Source organism: Glandiceps talaboti, chromosome 22, assembly GCF_964340395.1.
Source record: "Glandiceps talaboti chromosome 22, keGlaTala1.1, whole genome shotgun sequence".
In the NCBI taxonomy this organism is placed as follows: domain Eukaryota; kingdom Metazoa; phylum Hemichordata; class Enteropneusta; family Spengelidae; genus Glandiceps; species Glandiceps talaboti.
The window spans coordinates 14,975,614-14,994,412 of NC_135570.1; the positions used below are offsets into that span (position 1 = coordinate 14,975,614).

General features: G+C 35.8%; 1 protein-coding gene across 6 annotated transcripts in view; it reads left to right on the plus strand.

The window, feature by feature from the left end:
* Positions 1-18,799, plus strand: part of LOC144452256 (calcium/calmodulin-dependent protein kinase type II subunit delta-like) — a 113,431-nt gene that overhangs the window by 68,559 nt on the left and 26,073 nt on the right. For all 6 annotated transcript variants that reach the window (XM_078143313.1, XM_078143314.1, XM_078143315.1 and 3 more), the window contains exons 5-11: positions 2,662-2,727; positions 5,469-5,541; positions 8,164-8,266; positions 9,866-9,949; positions 10,948-11,042; positions 12,328-12,450; positions 14,438-14,521. In XM_078143313.1, the coding sequence (XP_077999439.1) occupies positions 2,662-2,727; positions 5,469-5,541; positions 8,164-8,266; positions 9,866-9,949; positions 10,948-11,042; positions 12,328-12,450; positions 14,438-14,521 (628 nt within the window). The remainder of the gene's footprint in view (positions 1-2,661; positions 2,728-5,468; positions 5,542-8,163; positions 8,267-9,865; positions 9,950-10,947; positions 11,043-12,327; positions 12,451-14,437; positions 14,522-18,799) is intronic.

The window sequence follows — 18,799 nt, forward strand, 5'->3', positions numbered from 1 at the left end:
GTGAAGTATATATATTGCAAAGATCACAACAGGAGTTACATGTACCAACACATAAGACTAACATGTCATTACATTTTACATCCCCACATCAAGCTATGATCTTTGATAGTTTATATCTTCCACAAACTGTTTCATGTCTTAGTCTGGTGTCATTACATTCTGTGAGACACATTTCAAGAGCTACTGGGCACACACCTGAAGAGACACTATACTCGGCTTGACAAGCCATAACTATTAGATATTCAATAAAGCCTCAAATTATCAATATAACCTGCACTCTAATAACGTCCATAACCCCAAATGTTATTTCTCTCCCTTTATATCGATGGGATAAAAAAGTGCAAGGGTTCACAACATTTTTATTTTGCCCATGGCTCTTTATATTCAACAATTTGTATTGGATGATGCATCTAATAATAATTTTATCAACATACATAGCCTGTATTCTTTTAACAATCATAACCTTAATGTTATTTCTGTTCTTCATTTCATTTGAGTACAAAACTTATGCTAGGGTTTAATATGTATTGAGCCGTGAATGTCTTACCCAATATATGGATGTAACATCGACTTTAACAACATAGTTTGCATGTGTAACATCCTTATAAATATATCTGCAATATTAGTAGATATAATATAACCTTTATTATTTAATATTATCTCTTTCATTTTGTTTGCATGACACGACTGTCTAGGGTGTATAACACATCCTTAGTGGGTGCGGTGTCCTTTAGTCTTGCCAAGAGGAGAACCAGTGTACTCTCTGAACTAATTTTACTCTCTCTACTTACTCAAGTTGTGATAAACTGAATTTTATGCTCAGATGGAAACTCACAGTTTTTATCATTTTGACAAGTTACTTATTCTTAGGTGGAAACTCACAGTTTTTATCATTTTGACCAAGGGCGTACTGAGTGGTACATGATGGCTTTGACATACAGTAAAACATGATAACTTTTAGTGTACAGTGTTTAATGGAAAGGAAACTTTGTGAATTCACAATGTTTAATAAAAACTTGATGTTGAACAAGAAAAGAGGCATTTGTGTCATTCACTTCTACCATTACGCACCTGGCATCGATCAAAACGTAGGCGGAAGTGTTGTGCAGGCCTTTGTAGGGAACCTCCATTAAATTTAGTGTCAACTCCTTGTTTTGGTATACAGAAGTAATAGAAACAGTTAACAGTATATTTAACGGAAATTGCCCAGCGCGTATATACATGTATGTCACTTCATCATTAGTAATGATCAATACCAACTCTGTACTAATAATGTGAATGTGAATGAAACTAGCTCTTTTTATGTCATTTTAACATCCAAGTTTTTATTAAAGGTAGTGAATTCACAAGATACCCTTTCCCTATAGTTCACTATATATGCAGAACTTATGTGGTAACCTACTACATACATAAAAGTGTTGTATTATGCTATAAACACTCAATCATACCGCCATTTCCTGGTTTTATTGAGGATATGGCCCATCAAAGTTCATGGCTTGATGTGTCAGTGTAATGGCGTATTATTCGTATATACGGTGTATTCAAACTGAGAGTAAGCAGTCATCAAAACTGGAAATTTAATGATCCACAACAAGTCATATCACTTAAATGATATTGTCCTGATCATAGCTTCACTGAAATTTGATAGACTGGGTACGAGTTGAATTCATGTTTAGGACTTGAAATTAGCAGTAGTGTGGGACACATACAATGTAGACTACTAAACATTGTATCTAGACTTGCAAATTAGCAGTAGTCCAGGGAACATAGACTTCTAAACATTGTATCTAGACTACCAAATTAGTAGTAGTCCAGGGAACATAGACTTCTAAGCATTTTATCTGGACTACCAAATTAGCAGTAGTCCAGTACACATAGACTACTAAACATTGTATCTAGACTACATAATTAGCAGTAGTCTAGGGCACATACATGACTAAAACATTGTATCTAGACTACCAAATTAGCAGTAGTCCAGGGAACATAGACTTCTAAACATTGTATCTAGACTACCGAATTAGCAGTAGTCCAGGGAACATAGACTTCTTAACAATGTATCTAGACTACCAAATTAGCAGTAGTCCAGGGAACATAGACTGCTAGACATTGTATCTAGACTACCAAATTAGTAGTAGTCCAGGGTACATAGACTACTAGACATTGTATCTAGACTACCAAATTAGCAGTAGCCCAGGACACATAGACTAAACATTATATCTAGACTACCAAATTAGCAGTAGTCCAGTACACATAGACTACTAAACATTGTATCTAGACTACCAAATTAGCAGTAGTCCAGGACACATAGACTACTAAACATTGTATCAATTTGAATGCTCCGTACTCATAATTACCGTAGAACTAGAAAATGATGTCCAGGCAACTTGGAACAGCTAGTAGCTATCTCTTTTCATTCACAGTCTATCATTACATATGTACCACAGATTATCTGCACTGTTGTACATGCATACTAGTGGTATTTACACTGCACTGTAATACCGAAAACATTATTGCATACCTGTATGCAAATAATGGGTAAGCATGGGTAAGCAAAATGCGTTCAAACAGAAAATATGGACTTTATATCTGGAGGTTCTATGTCAAGACAATGTGCATCTATATCATTTTTTTTTTTTTTTAAATTTTTGTTATCAATTACAGGGTGACAGGCGGTGAGCTGTTTGAAGATATAGTGGCTAGGGAATACTATAGTGAGGCCGATGCTAGGTGAGTTGGTTTGTTACTTACACAGAAATGCCACATGTGAAAGTATGTTGATGTTTAATTAAGGAAAAAAATAGTGTGTTTCCAGTTATCATTGTGCCCATTGAGTAACTTTTCTTTGAGTCTTTTCAAAATAAAAAAGTTAAATAAATATTGACTTACCTACCCTATTTTCTGAAATCATGCTATCAGAAAGAATTTTTTATTTTATTTTGTCTTACAATTGATAATTCTCAATTATATTCGATTGTGAGTAACAACATTTAATGTTTATGTTTTCATTTATTTCTTCTACCTCCCCATTAGTGTTGTAATTTTAGTTATACCCATCTTGCCATGTAAGACCTGTAGTGTCTGTGTCCAAAAAAAAGAAAAAAGAATTGTTTCTGGTCAGCGCATGGATCTTAACTTAAATACCTCGTCAATTTTTGTGTGTGTGAGTTTTGTCAGCCTATGCTGGTCTGCCGATCCAGGGGGAAACACAAAAATAACCCTCTCTACATTAATTGCTATTTCAATGAAGAAAACTGTAGCACCAATAATGAACAAGCAAATGACATCTGCCCCACATACACACTTGCTCTAAAGTACTAAATAAAAAGAACAGTAACTGCCATAAATAATAGATTAAGTGACAGGTTTGTTGAGAATTTTAAAAAAAAATTGCACCACTTTCGACAAAATGTCCTGACCAGAAACAATTCTCTTTTTTTTTTGGCCTTTTCCTGTATTTCAGAAATAACAAATTGCCTGTTTTGTGTTCACTGTCTTTTCAGTTGTGACAAATCTGATGAATATCTTGTTTGCAATAGTACATATTACACACACACACATCAAAATGTTTATTTTGTACTCTGGGATACCTTCTGACGTTAATTTTTGTGAAACTAAACTGAGAAAACAAAACTAATATAGCATTTAGGATTGACCGATGTGTGAGGGCGCTCCGTCACACTTACCTTACAGACTAGCATTTTGCAGGATGAAAATGTACTTTCTATACAAATTGAGTGTTGATTTTATACTGTGGGATAACTCCTAAATTTTTGCAATTTTGAAGTTCAGAATAGTAAACTAGAAAGAAAAATACCTTTAAGCTGATACAAGACAGAAATTTTTGTTCAAAATATTACAGATTGATGATTTAGTTTCCTAAAAAAACTGCTTGATTACTTTTGTTTGCATTTGATTAAAATTTTCTGTTTTGTGACTTCAGGAGAAAACTTAATGTACACGTAGTTATCACAGATTTGAAATCAAAAGTTTTTGTCAAATGATGATACCAGTAGTTGTACCTACAACATAGTCTGTCTTTAGAATTTTAGAATTCATTTGAATTTTCAGTGTTCTCGTTAGAATTTTTTACAAAGAATCAAGGCAGCAAGAAGTTTTTGACCAAGAGGTTGAAAATTTTGGGTTTGGTGCATGTTTTGATATCATATTTGCATATAAATAAGGTGGTTTGGTAATATCAAAGCATTTGCATATAATAAGGTGGTTTGGTAATATCAAAGCATTTGCATATAATAAGGTGGTTTGGTATATGATTTTCATTGTCATAAAAAGGACCTTCAGAAATCAGAGAGGACATATCAACCTTGTACATGTAGAATTTGCATACCTTGTGGTAGGGTGTCTTTCTGTGTAAAACAGTACAGAATTAGTCAGTAACTACAGATATCGTATCATAAATTTGACAAACAAGAAGTTTCGGTCAGTATGTATAGATTTTGTGTTGTACATGAATATAACAAACATTGAAGTTGTCGTCAGTAACTACAGATTTCATGCATATATTTGACAAACAAGAAAGTTTCAGTTAGTATCTGCGTTATTTCATGTTGTATGTACATTTAACAAACATGGAAGTGTCAATCTTCTACAGATTTTGTATCATGCATTTGACAGATATGGAAGTTAATGACCGCAGAGTACCATGTTGTGTTGTTATGGTAATTCTGTATCGTTGCTGCTTTAGCAGTGGTCAATCAGAATACAAGAATGTATTTATCTTGAAATTTTTTTTTTTTTTTGCTTTTCAAAATCCTACTGTAACACCCCTCTCTCCACAATGGTTCCTTCTTTCTGTAACACTTCAACTTGTCGTCATCTTTGACAAACAATTCTTACTGCTGGTCGCATAAAAGTATATTTTGGATTTTCTATAATGTTCTTTCTTTCGTACTATCTTTCAACATTTCACCAGACTAAATCTTAATTTTCAGTTTGTAAAATTTTAGTAATCCTCAAATGTCTCGAAAAAACACAGTTCCAGGTATCTTATACATGTCTTTAAACAATCAGATATTAATAATTTTAGAAAAATATGTGTTTTTTCTTGAATTTTTCATTTCTCATCAACTATCTTTATCCTTATGAAAATTTTATTATGCATCTGAAAACAATTATCTGAATCCTGTTGCATATTTTCCTTTTTCTTAAATTCTTCTTATAAATTCTTTTCTTAATTCCCTTGTATTTTGTAAAATTGTAAGTCTGTTTATGTTATCTTTCTTTAAATTGACTGGAAATCAGATTTTTCCGTAATTTTTTTAAAAATTAACGTTTTTACATATTGTTCCATTCATTGCGATGCATCCTCATGCCAAATACCTTTGCCATGTACCAGTTACTCCCCCCTCCCTTAACCCCCTCCCCCCCCCCCCCTCACGGCTTTGCCAGTGGTGATACTGTGCTATTTGTGTGTGTTTTGATATAGTGTCCATGTTCTACTTGTCTTGCAGTCATTGTATTCAACAAATCCTAGAATCCGTAGAGCATTGTCACAGAAACGGGGTGGTTCATCGCGATCTTAAGGTGGGTGATTTCGCCTAGACCATTTCTTTTTCTTCTTCCTTTGCATCCCACCCTATTCTTTGATGTCTTTCTTTGTTCTAGCAGTCACTGCATACAGCAGATCTTAGAAGCTGTGGAATACATTCATAAAAGCAGCGTAGTACATAGGGACTTGAAGGTAAGGTTGCATGTCACTAATAAACCAATGTTATCATTCGCACTTGGCACCCTCAATTGCTAACTTACACCAGCTTACAACGACCTGCCTTTATTAGCAAGCACAACCTCATATTGCTAATTCATACCAAGAACTGCCAACTTCTGCTTGTTTAGCCCCTTACAGTGACCTCATCTTGACACTGTGCACTAAGAATTGCTTTCTTACAGTGATGTGCTTTCCTAACAATCTCCTCATGACATTTCGCATGCACAGTTGCCAACTATATTATAGTAAGAATGTCTTTTAACATAATCTCATCATGGCACCTGCGATGGTGGCTCCCATAATTGCTAACTTAATTGCACTAACTCAGTTTATAACAACCCCACCAGGTCACATGGCACCGTGGCATATATCATAGCACATGGCACCCTGACTTATACCATGTCACATGGCACGCTGACTTATATCAACTTACACTACAACCCTACCATGTCACATGGCACCCTGACTTATACCATGTCACATGGCACCATGACATATACCATGTCACATGGCACGCTGACTTATATCAACTTACACTACAACCCTACCATGTCACATGGCACCCTGACTTATACCATGTCACATGGCACGCTGACTTATATCAACTTACACTACAACCCTACCATGTCACATGGCACCCTGACTTATACCATGTCACATGGCACCTTGACTTATATCAACTTACACTACAACCCTACCATGTCACATGGTACCCTGACTTATACCATGTCACATGGCACCCTGACTTATACCATGTCACATGGCACCCTGACTTATACCATGTCACATGGCACCCTGACTTCTACCATGTCACATGACACCCTGACTTATACCATGTCACATGGCACCCTGACTTATACCATGTCACATGACACCCTGACTTATACCATGTCACATGGCACCCTGACTTATACCATGTCACATGGCACCCTGACTTATACCATGTCACATGGCACCCTTTACACAAATATACCATTTACCAAATGATGTATGTTGAATATTTACTTGTTTCATTTCATTTCATTTCAATCATTTACCATCAAATCAGTGAATTAAGTGTCACAACAGCAATGGGACTCTAGATGAAGATAAAGAAACAGGATTGGTGTTTTTCACCGACATTCACCAAATCAGAGCAAATACATCAACAGATTTTCTTCTCTTTTTGTGTGGCAAATTTACCACAATTGGGTCTTGATTATCTCCATGTACTTGTATAAATATATTGAGATGTTCTGAATGAAATATCGTGTTTCTTAGTTTTGAAGTTAGTGATGAAAAATTATGATCTAGTTGTCACTTATTTTTCAGAATTTGTGATTTGCGTGTGGAAGGTATTGATGGTGTATCATTTTCATTACTATTTCATAACCATTCATCACAAATGGGGAACCTTAGTCTGATATACTGTGTGGTTGGTAGATGCATGCATGGTCCTGGGCAGGATGTATGTTATAGACCAGGCAAACCATGGGTATCCTAATTTGCATATTAATTGATTGATTTCAGCGTGTCTATTATGCCCAAATTAAATAGACTTGAGATAGTAGTGTCCCAGATTTGTCACAAAGTCGTAAAAGTGAATTTCGTTCAGTTGCTTTTTTTTGTGTATATGGATGAGTTTGTGGAATGATGTGTATGTGAATGTAACATGTGAACAAGAGAGCATGTGTGCATGTTTGTGTGTGTATATGTGTGCGTGCATGAATAAGTGGGTTTCAGTGTGCATGTACATGTGTGAATGAGTATGAGTGTGAATGAATGAATGAATGAATGAATGAATGAATGAGTGACTGGGTTGGTGGATGGGTATGTGTATGAGTGCATTTGTGTGTGTGTCTGTCTGTCTGTATGTATGTATGTATGTATGTATGTATGTATGTATGTATGTATGTATGTATGATGTATGTATGTTTGTATGTATATATGTATGTATATATGTATGTATGTGTGTATATGTGTGTATGTATGTATGTATGTATGTATGTATGTATGTATGTATGTATGTATGTATGTATGTATGTGTATGTGTGTGTATGTATGTATGTATGTATGTATGTATGTATGTATGTATGTATATGTATGTATGTATGTATATGTCTGTATGATATGTGTATATGTGTGTGTGTATGTGTGTATACATGTGATGTAACTACGTGTGTCTGTGAGTGTGTTGGTAATCCCGTATCGTCGTGTGAACCTTTTTGGGGGTGTAGGGATTGTGTTTGGCATTGGGAATGAAGTCTGAACAGCTGAATGTTACTTTGTTGGTGTGTATGTGCTCTTCTATTAGAGCAGTCCATATCAAGTCACTCAGTATTTCTTCAACTATGAAACTAGCAAATAGTAGTTATTATCAAAACAAATATTGGACAAAGTGGTCAGGAGCTGAGAGAATACTTGATGGTGTTTGTATGTGTTTGCTTTTATCTATACAGCCAGAGAATCTTCTGTTGGCAAGCAAGGAAAAAGGTGCAGCAGTCAAGCTTGCAGATTTTGGACTAGCTATTGAAGTGCAGGGAGACCAACAAGCTTGGTTTGGTAAGTTTTCATTGAATGTCGTCAAGACTTTTATACAAACAACACTCTCTACCTGCTAAGCTTGGTTTGGTTAGTTTTAGTAAGCAATATAAAAACACAATTAGAATATTAGGCTGAAATTGAATCAGTTAATAAAAACACTCGCATCAACTTATGTGGCCAGGGCTTATACATAAACAAAAGAATCTGTTGTATTGAACAGTGGGGGCGCCCTTCTGTGCATGTGGGATACAGTATATCCCAAGTTATTTCACAGTGGCTATAGTCATAACTAGAAGCTGTGATAACTTTTTAGTCCCCGCGGACGAAGTCCGGAACGGGGACTTATGGATTGGGTTCCGTCTGTCCGTCCGTCCGTCCGTCCGTCCGTCCGTCCGTCCGTCCGTCCGTCCGTCCGTCCGCAGCCGTTTCTTGGAGATGCCTGTACCGATTTTTTTCAAACTTGGTACAGGGGCAACATGCTATGGCATACATATGCACGTCAATTTGTTTTATGATACGATCCAATATGGCCGCCTAGCAGCCATTTTGTTTGTGAATTTTCCCTGTCTAAAGCCATAACTCAGACATGCTCACACAGATCTCATTCAGAGTTGGTATTAGGACAGTGTTCTATGGCATATATGTGCATATTCATTGTTGTCATGATACGATCCAATATGGCCGCCTGGCAGCCATTTTGTTTGTGAATTTTCATGTCCAAAGCCATAACTTAGACATGCTTGAACAGATCTCATTCAAAGTTGGTATTAGGACAGTGTTCTATGACATACATGTGCATATCCATTTTAATTGTGATACGATCCAATATGGCTGCCTGGCAGCCATTTTGTTTGCAAATTTTCCATGTCCAAAGCCATAACTCAGACATGCTTGAACAGATCTCATTCAAAGTTGGTATTAGGACAGTGTTCTATGACATACATGTGCATATCCATTTTCATTGTGATACGATCCAATATGGCTGCCTGGCAGCCATTTTGTTTGCAAATTTTCCATGTCCAAAGCCATAACTCAGACATGCTTGAACAGATCTCATTCGAAGTTGGTATTAGGACAGTGTTCTATGACATACATGTGCATATCCATTTTCGTCATGATACGATCCAATATGGCTGCCTGGCAGCCATTTTGTTTGTGAATTTTCCATGTCCAAAGCCATAACTCAGACATGCTTGAACAGATCTCATTCAGAGTTGGTATTAGGACAGTGTTCTATGACATACATTTGCATATCCATTTTCATATTGATATGATCCCCCATACCCGACCAATCCTTTATTGTTGTAGGCATGTTCCATGTCCGACAAGCAGACACAACATATCTAAGTCTGTTTGATTTAGGTTCACAAGTGTTGTTGCGTGATCAGAGTAGTGCTAATTCCTTAAAACCCAATCATAGCGGGGACTATGTCATTCTCAATGGCTTGTGTATAATATGCATTGACCCATAAAGCAGAATTTTAATGAATTCTGATTCTGAACTCTTGCATTGTGAAAATTATATCAACACATAATTCTGTGTTTCTTTCTTGTAATCTGGAGTTCATTCTGATTGATGTGTTTAACTTCAACTGACGATGGTTTCCTTGGTTACAGGTTTTGCTGGTACACCAGGCTATCTTTCTCCAGAGGTTCTTAGGAAAGATCCCTATGGCAAACCTGTTGATATATGGGCATGTGGTAAGTTAACTGTTAAATAACTCCATGGGGCAAAGCTCCATGCAGACCTCCAAACCCAGTTCCCAAAGTGTTGTCATACACTATTTCATTAAAAACTGTAGCCTAATGGCTGGTGTGTTCTCACATGTTATGGATTTGTTGTTACATTGACTGTGCTATGGTTTTGCTGCATGCCAATCTGATTAAAAGCCAATGTAGTGTATAGGTCACGATTTCTTTTTGGCTTTTACATTTACTGTCATTTGTTCTTTTATGAGTGCTTGTTTCATACATCTGACACAATACCATAGGTTTTCCCAAACCACACAAGAGTGCTGAGTGAATTCACTCAACCAATGAAAACACGTAATGTGTCGAAACATACAGGTACAATACTTCAGAGTGCTATGTTCGGAAAGAGCACAGACAGCGATATTATCGTTATAGTTTGGTGGTTCTCTTTCTTGCAACTTTGAACATTAAGTGTTATATTGTAAGATGGATTCTGGTTTGCTACTCATAAATACAAGATTTGGTACACTTACATCTATGGTATTGTGTCAAATGTATTTAACAAGTGCTCCCAAAAGAACAGACAAAACACAGTAAACATAACAGCCAAAAAGAAATTGTGATGTGTATGCTACATCGGATTTTAATCAGATTGGTGCCCTGCCTGACATGAAAGGCAAATATGGTTACAGTTACTAACAATCATGGACAAGACCTCAGATTTGGTCATTAACCTACCCCCCACCCCCACCCCCCGAAAAACTTGTTAAATTTGAAAATGAAAAATAAACCGTTTCATAAACCAGAGGGAGTAAAAAAGTGTTATGCACAACCCTCCTCATATTACATTCTATTCATTTCTCTCCCCTTCCCCCCCCCCTCCTCTCCCATATTGTAACACTGTCACTGTCATGTTATATGGTGGTATGGTTAGCATTTACAGCTTGAAAGATAAACACAGAACAAATAACATATTTAATGTTAATGTCTTTTTCTAATTTTTGCAGGTGTTATCCTGTATATTCTGTTAGTTGGTTACCCTCCATTCTGGGATGAAGACCAACACAGATTGTATGCACAGATCAAAGCAGGGGCCTATGATGTAAGTTTTACCAAATCATAGAATGTATAAAGCAGGGGCCTAAGATGTACATTTTACCAAATCATAGATTGCATGCACATATCAAAGTAGGGGGGTATGATGTAAGTTTTACCAAATCATAGATTGCATGCACAGATCAAAGAAGGGGCCTATGATGTAAGTTTTACCAAATCATAGATTGCATACACATATCAAAGTAGGGGGGTATGATGCAAGTTTTACCAAATCATAGATTGTATGCACAGATCAAAGTAGGGGGCTACGATGTAAGTTTTACCAAATCATAGATTGTATGCACAGATCAAAGAAGGGCCCTACGATGTAAGTTTTACCAAATCATAGATTGTATGCACAGATCAAAGAAGGGGCCTATGATGTAAGTTTTACCAAATCATAGATTGTATGCACAGATCAAAGTAGGGGGCTATGATGTAAGTTTTACCAAATCATAGATTGTATGCACAGGTCAAAGTAGGGGGCTATGATGTAAGTTTTACCAAATCATACATTGTATGTACAGATCAAAGAAGGGCCCTACGATGTAAGTTTTACCAAATCATAGATTGTATGCACAGGTCAAAGCAGGGGCCTACGATGCAAGTTTTACCAAATCATAGATTGTATGCACAGATCAAAGTAGGGGGCTATGATGTAAGTTTTACCAAATCATAGATTGTATGCACAGATCAAAGTAGGGGGCTACGATGTAAGTTTTACCAAATCATAGATTGTATGCACAGATCAAAGTAGGGGGCTACGATGTAAGTTTTACCAAATCATAGATTGTATGCACAGGTCAAAGCAGGGGGCTATGATGTAAGTTTTACCAAATCATAGATTGTATGCACAGATCAAAGTAGGGGGCTATGATGTAAGTTTTACCAAATCATAGATTGTATGCACAGATCAAAGTAGGGGGCTATGATGTAAGTTTTACCAAATCATAGATTGTATGCACAGGTCAAAGCAGGGGGCTATGATGTAAGTTTTACCAAATCATAGATTGTATGCACAGATCAAAGTAGGGGGCTATGATGTAAGTTTTACCAAATCATAGATTGTATGCACAGATCAAAGCAGGGCCCTACGATGTAAGTTTTACCAAATCATAGATTGTATGCACAGATCAAAGCTAGAGTGAAGCCATAAGAACTAGACAGAAGCGTCAAGACCGATATTTTCTATAACTCTGACAAACAACTGACTTTTTTTTCTTCCCAAAGTTTGATTCTAGTCCATCATAGACCGTTAAGTGTAATGAGTATTCCTTTAAATTGAATTCCAGTATCCATCCCCGGAATGGGATACAGTTACACCGGAAGCTAAGAATCTTATCAATAGCATGTTGCAAGTGATCCCTGCCAAAAGAATAACAGCGTCCGAAGCTCTCAAGCATCCCTGGATCTGCGTAAGTTGGATTTTAAATCATCTTTTCATTTTAAATATTTTATGTTGTACTTCAAATCTCCTTTGCATTTTTAATTATTTAGGCCATATTTTAAATTCTCCTTTATAATTCAGAAATCATTTGATGGGAAAGCATACTTGATAACTATATTTCATGAAAATGTCATGTTGAGACCATGCAGCTTTGTTAGATGTTACCTTTTGCCACTTGAGGGTGCTGTTATGTTCCTTCAAACGGTCACATGCCAAGATCATCACCTTGACTTGTTGCCATGGTAGCTTCATCTGCTAAATCTAATGACCTAATCTACTTCCTGAAAAGAAAATGTCAGAAATCCAATAATTTAAAAGAGGAATACTTGAAAGTATGTTTGTGATTGGAGAGTTGGTTATCAGTGTCAATTACAGCTAGTCGTATTTGTAACCCTGTTGGTGATTGGATAGCTGGTTATCAGGGTGTTGATTACAGATAGTCATATTTGTTACCCTGTTGGTGATTGGATAGTTGGTTATCAGTGTGTCGATTACAGTGAGTCTTGCTTGAAAGCTTGTTGGTGATTGGATAGTTGGTTATCAGTGTGTCGATTACAGCGAGCCTTGCTTGAAAGCTTGTTGGCGATTGGATAATTGGTTATCAGTGTGTCGATTACTGCAAGCTATACTTGAAAGCCTGTTGGTGATTGGATAGTTGGTTATCAGTGTGTCGATTACAGTGAGTCTTGCTTGGAAGCTTGTTGGTGATTGGATAGTTGGTTATCAGTGTGTCCGATTACAGTGAGTCTTGCTTGAAAACTTGTTGGTGATTGGATAGTTGGTTATCAGTGTGTCGATTACAGTGAGTCTTGCTTGAAAGCTTGTTGGTGATTGGATAGTTGGTTATCAGTGTGTTGGTTTCAGTGATCCTTGCTTGAAAGCTTGTTGGTGATTGAATAGTTGGTTATCAGTGTGTCGATTTCAGTGAGCCTTGCTTGAAAGCTTGTTGGTGATTGGATAGTTGGTTATCAGTATGTCGATTACAGTGAGTCTTGCTTGGAAGCTTGTTGGTGATTGGATAGTTGGTTATCAGTGTGTCGATTACAGTGAGTCTTGCTTGAAAGCTTGTTGGTGATTGAATAGTTGGTTATCAGTGTGTCGATTACAGCGAGCCTTGCTTGAAAGCTTGTTGGTGATTGGATAGTTGGTTATCAGTGTGTCGATTACAGTGAGTCTTGCTTGAAAGCTTGTTGGTGATTGGATAGTTGGTTATCAGTGTGTCGATTACAGTGAGTCTTGCTTGAAAGCTTGTTGGTGATTGGATAGTTGTTATCAGTGTCAATTACAGCTAGTCGTATTTGTAACCCTGGTGGTGATTTGATAGCTGGTTATCAGGGCCTTGATTACAGATAGTCATATTTGTAACCCTGTTGGTGATTGGATAGTTGGTTATCAGTGTGTCGATTACATCTAGTTGTATTTGTAACCCTGTTGGTGATTGGATAGTTGGTTATCAGTGTGTCGATTACAGCTAGTCATATTTGTAACCCTGTTGGTGATTGGATAGTTGGTTATCAGTGTGTCGATTACAGCTAGTTGTATTTGTAACCCTGTTGGTGATTGGATAGTTGGTTATCAGTGTGTCGATTACAGCTAGTTGTATTTGTAACCCTGTTGGTGATTGGATAGTTGGTTATCAGTGTGTCGATAACAACGTATACACTAACCCTAAGGCTGATCTAGGGACTACATATAAATAGTGTAAGAGAGATACTGCAAATAAATATCATCGTAAGGCTAAGAGATTAGACCAAGTCAGCCTGACTAGGAAGGAAGTATATATGTCAGTAACTAAGCTGCCTACTTTGAATTTACACTTGCTCTCACTGTATACTGTGTCTCCAATGAAAGCATAGCAGTTGAACAGTTTGACTGTCTGTCTCTCGTGCTGACGATCTTTATAATCAGAAGTGTGCTGACTTATTGTTCTATGTATTTTGTCTTTCCTCGTACAGAACCGTGAACGTGTTGCCTCTAACTTACACCGCCAGGAGACGGTCGACTGCTTGAAGAAATTCAATGCTCGTCGAAAGCTCAAGGTAAGTGTGTATCAGTTTTGCTGTTCAATCTCTTATTTTGAATTATTCATTTATAACATTTTATTTCTGTCACAAGTTATTAAATATGATTTTTCTTTGTTCAGAAATATGCTACCTTAGTGTGTCACTGCGTTGTAGAACAAAATGATGATAACAGTAGAAGTACAGAACTCAGAAAATCAAGTCAAAAATCATAAAATATAAAATCTTGATAAAAAATAAGACATTTTATTCACTCTGTTATAAGCTTTGACATTAGGAATGTTAGTGATTTTAATTAAACATCAAGTAATTCCCCACTTGTCACTTTATTCTGCCTAATTTATTTACGATAAATAAAAACTGTAAAATAGCGAATTTCAGAATTTATGACATAAAGTTATGAGTGTTGTGTCAAAGCTACGACATTCATGCCACATTATCAGGTATCACTCACCTGTTTTAGGTGCCTGATAGAGCTGAACAACACAGTCTATTGTAAGTGGTGTGTGTAGAATTTTTGACTGAAAATGTCTCACACAGAACAGAGATTAGAACGAAATTTTTGTAATGCAGTCATGTTAACATAGACAGTGAGCTGTAGCTTGAAACACCTGTGTTAACTATCATTGCAGTAATTATTTCAATGACATCACTTCCAAGATAAGCTTACTTTGGTGTCCTTTTTGAACCATGTGTACGAAACCTGTTAAAAACTTCCTTGTTACTAGACTAATATTGCAGTGATAAATGATAAAAGATAGATTAAAATAGACGTTGTCATGGCAATGTACAAATAAAAGCACAAATGTTTGGTTCCCCAAAAGCTATGTGTGTAGTGCCATCTTTGTATCGTATTCAAATTCTGAGTAAAAATGCTAGACATAATTCAACACACATTTTAGTTGGCGGAAACTGAAATACTGTAATATGGAAGAGCAGTAACCAAAAATTCCAAAAAAGTTACAAACCATGCCCCATCAGTACTTGGCTTCTATTGTGTGAGACTACGTACTTGAGTCCTGGAATGATTTAATACTGGAATCTTTGGAGAAAATGAATAAGCCCAATATGGCTTGTTGTCCCCACCAATAACGTCAAATATTATAATGTAAAAATTACTAATTTTAGTCCAACATGACAAAGCATTCACCACAAACAGAGTGAGTGTTCAGTTAATAAATGGTAGATGTGTCAAATCGATAGCATGACCACAGTTTATTCAGACTCGACTTGAATGAATTTACATTATCACTGTCTACGATGTATTCAGGGAGTAAATTCCAGTCATTTACAACACGAACAGAGAATGTCCGTTGTTTTACAATCTCACTCACAATCTAAGAACAGAACAAATTGATCGCGGAATATACTCCAAAAAGTTGTGTTTTTGTCATAGAAATTGTCTGCATGTTGTTCGTCACTTAAATGATAGATTTTGTTTTTTGTTTTAAAAGAATAACGTGACTTTATTAATAAATTAATCCTTTAATATTTAATCAAGATATACTTCAATTTTAATAATTAAGCTAGAAAGTCCCCTGGGGACGAATTTGACTGAAAATCAAAAGTACTTAAAATATCTCAATAGTTTGCCATATGAAAGCTTGTTTCTGGTCCTTTTGATATAAATAAAATGAATTTGGGATCCACCATCTTGTTTTCATGGAAATCAACAATGACTTATTTTCTGTAAATGGGAACATTTTGACCTCTCTATATAAAAAAAAAAATTTTATGATCCCATATTTTTTGTGTTGATTTTAACTGAGATTGGGTTTTCTTGAGCAAAGTAACTGCAAAAAGTTTAAACAGTTTATTTTTGAAGGACATTTGATGTCAAAGCTGCATATGAACAGCTAGAGATTGATAATTGAAGCCTGATCAGTAGTAATTATAGATTTAATGGTAGTACATGGACAGATGGAACCGGTTTGGACCGGTTTGGACCGGTTAGGACACTGCTTTCTATTTGATTCAATGAATTCCTGTAAAACTTTTGTTGAAAATCAAATCACCAGTTTTGAATGTACATCTTTGTTTCTACTGAGTTATTAACAGTATTTTTATAAGGGTGGTAAGTCAAAAAAAAAAATTGTGTTTGTCTAAAGTGGTGCAACAGACCGTTTTTTTTTTTCAACAAACCTGTCACTCAATCTACTATTTATAGCAGTTACTGTTCTTTTTATTTACTACGTTAGAGCAAGTGTGTATGTAGGGCAGATGTCATTTGCTTGTTCACAATTGACTCTGCAGTTGTCTTTACTGAAGTAGAAAGGGTTATTTTTGCATTTTCTTTTACCTTTTTCCCCATTCTATTACCATGATTCTCCAACCTTAGTAAAAATACTGGTTTTTGTAGCATTGGGTGGGATATCAAGGAGTAACATTACAAACATCAAGAAATCAGTTCACAAATAATAACTTTTATAAACGCCTAAAAAGCATGTCGATAGTATCAAAGAGCGTTAAATGTCAGTAATGTCATGGATCGTTAAATGTCATACGATATACTCAGATTTATAGGTCATTAATTATTAATTCTACTGAAGATAATCTCTCCTAGGCAAATATCAGTGATCTATATTTAATTCTATCTTTTCTGTCTTCTCCTTTGAAGTCTTATTGGAAAAAAAATGTTTTACACTTGGATTTTTCACCCACAAATCAAGTACAATTTTCTTTTTTGTTTTAAGAAAGAGAAAGAAAAAGATATAAAACAAAAGAACAGACAGTCAATTTTTAATCTTGCACACTGTCTAGAAATTAACCCACCTTCTTCGTTATGAAATTCACAAAAAAACTACACCCTGTTGAAAGACCTTCTCATCATATATCAGTTACTATCTTTCAATCCATGTGCGTCATTGCAAATCATTTTTTGCCTTGAAGAAACTAAAAAATCTGTGATTTCATACATTGTTTAAGCACTGTTCAAACTTCCTATCAAGATACATAGAGATTTATCGAATTGTGAATATTTCACATGATATCTACATTTTGCTTACAGCTATGAAAATTATATTGTTGTATCTCCATTTTTTTTATGAAAATGAGGTATGCACATTTGCAAGAGAGATAAAATAATTTATAATTCATAAAATCAGATATTTTGGACAGATTTGTTACAAGAAGTATGAAATTTATAAAAGAAAATTTTTTTTCACAATTTTTTGTTGTTGTTGAAATTTTTGATCGGGGAGGGGCATTTATTACTTTTGAATTCTGTTATATAACCAACCTACCAACCAATTTTCTGATATATTAACAAATTATTAATCACAAACCTCAAACATGATGACAATTGTTGGGTCCCTATATTTGAGTTTGTTGTCAAAACAAAAGACAAAAGAATACCTTTCCATATTCATTCCTGAACCAAAAACATCCCATTGACTTGATTATGTAAGTGGAGTGTTTGTTCTGGTGACCTCTGACATTTAACCCTTGAACTCATCCATTTATTTGACTATCTTATTTATTTATTTAGCTATTCATTTATTTAGTTCACGTTTTATATCCTGGAGGATCATTAAAGTTACAATAAAATGAAACAAAGAACAAATATGAACTGAATTACTCACTAATGATAGAAGAAAGGTTATTAAAACAGATATAAAAAATGAGTACATTTCAAACACAGAGTTTCGTGTAGCAAGTGGTTACATAAGTGGACAATAGCAGAATTGTTTGACCTTTGACCTGTAAGCCTGCTTTGCTGTTACCTCATTCATAGTATTAAGTCCACCTGCCTATCTGTACAATATACAGTGAAACTTGACCACTTCCCGTGTCTTCATGTACTCCTATTCTGACATTTTGGTAGTGATTTGTTAGAATGTATTTCATCACAAATAGATTATTTAAGGTTTGTATTGTGTATAAGAAGCATAGAGAAAGTAGACAGACACAGTGAGACAGCAACTTTTAGACTATAGTAGTAGTTAGTAGCTATGGTGATTATAAAATTCGGAGATACTGTAATTGCTAGGTAATTTTAGCACTATTAGGAAGGAGCTTATGAGTTTAGGCTGCCTGTCTGTCCATCTGTCTTTCTCATGTCTCTGTCTGCTTGTCTCTGTCTTTCTCATGTCTGTTCATTTGCCTCTGTCAGTGTCTTCCTGTGTGTCTGCCAGTCTGTCTAATCTATCTGTCTGTGAGTGTCTGTCTGTCTGTCTCTCTGTCTGTCTGTGTCTAATCTGCCTCTATGTCATTGTCTGTCTGTCTGTCTGTCTGTCTCTATCTGTCTTTCTGGTGCCTATCTTTATCTCCATCTGTTTGTCTGACGGTGTCTTACTT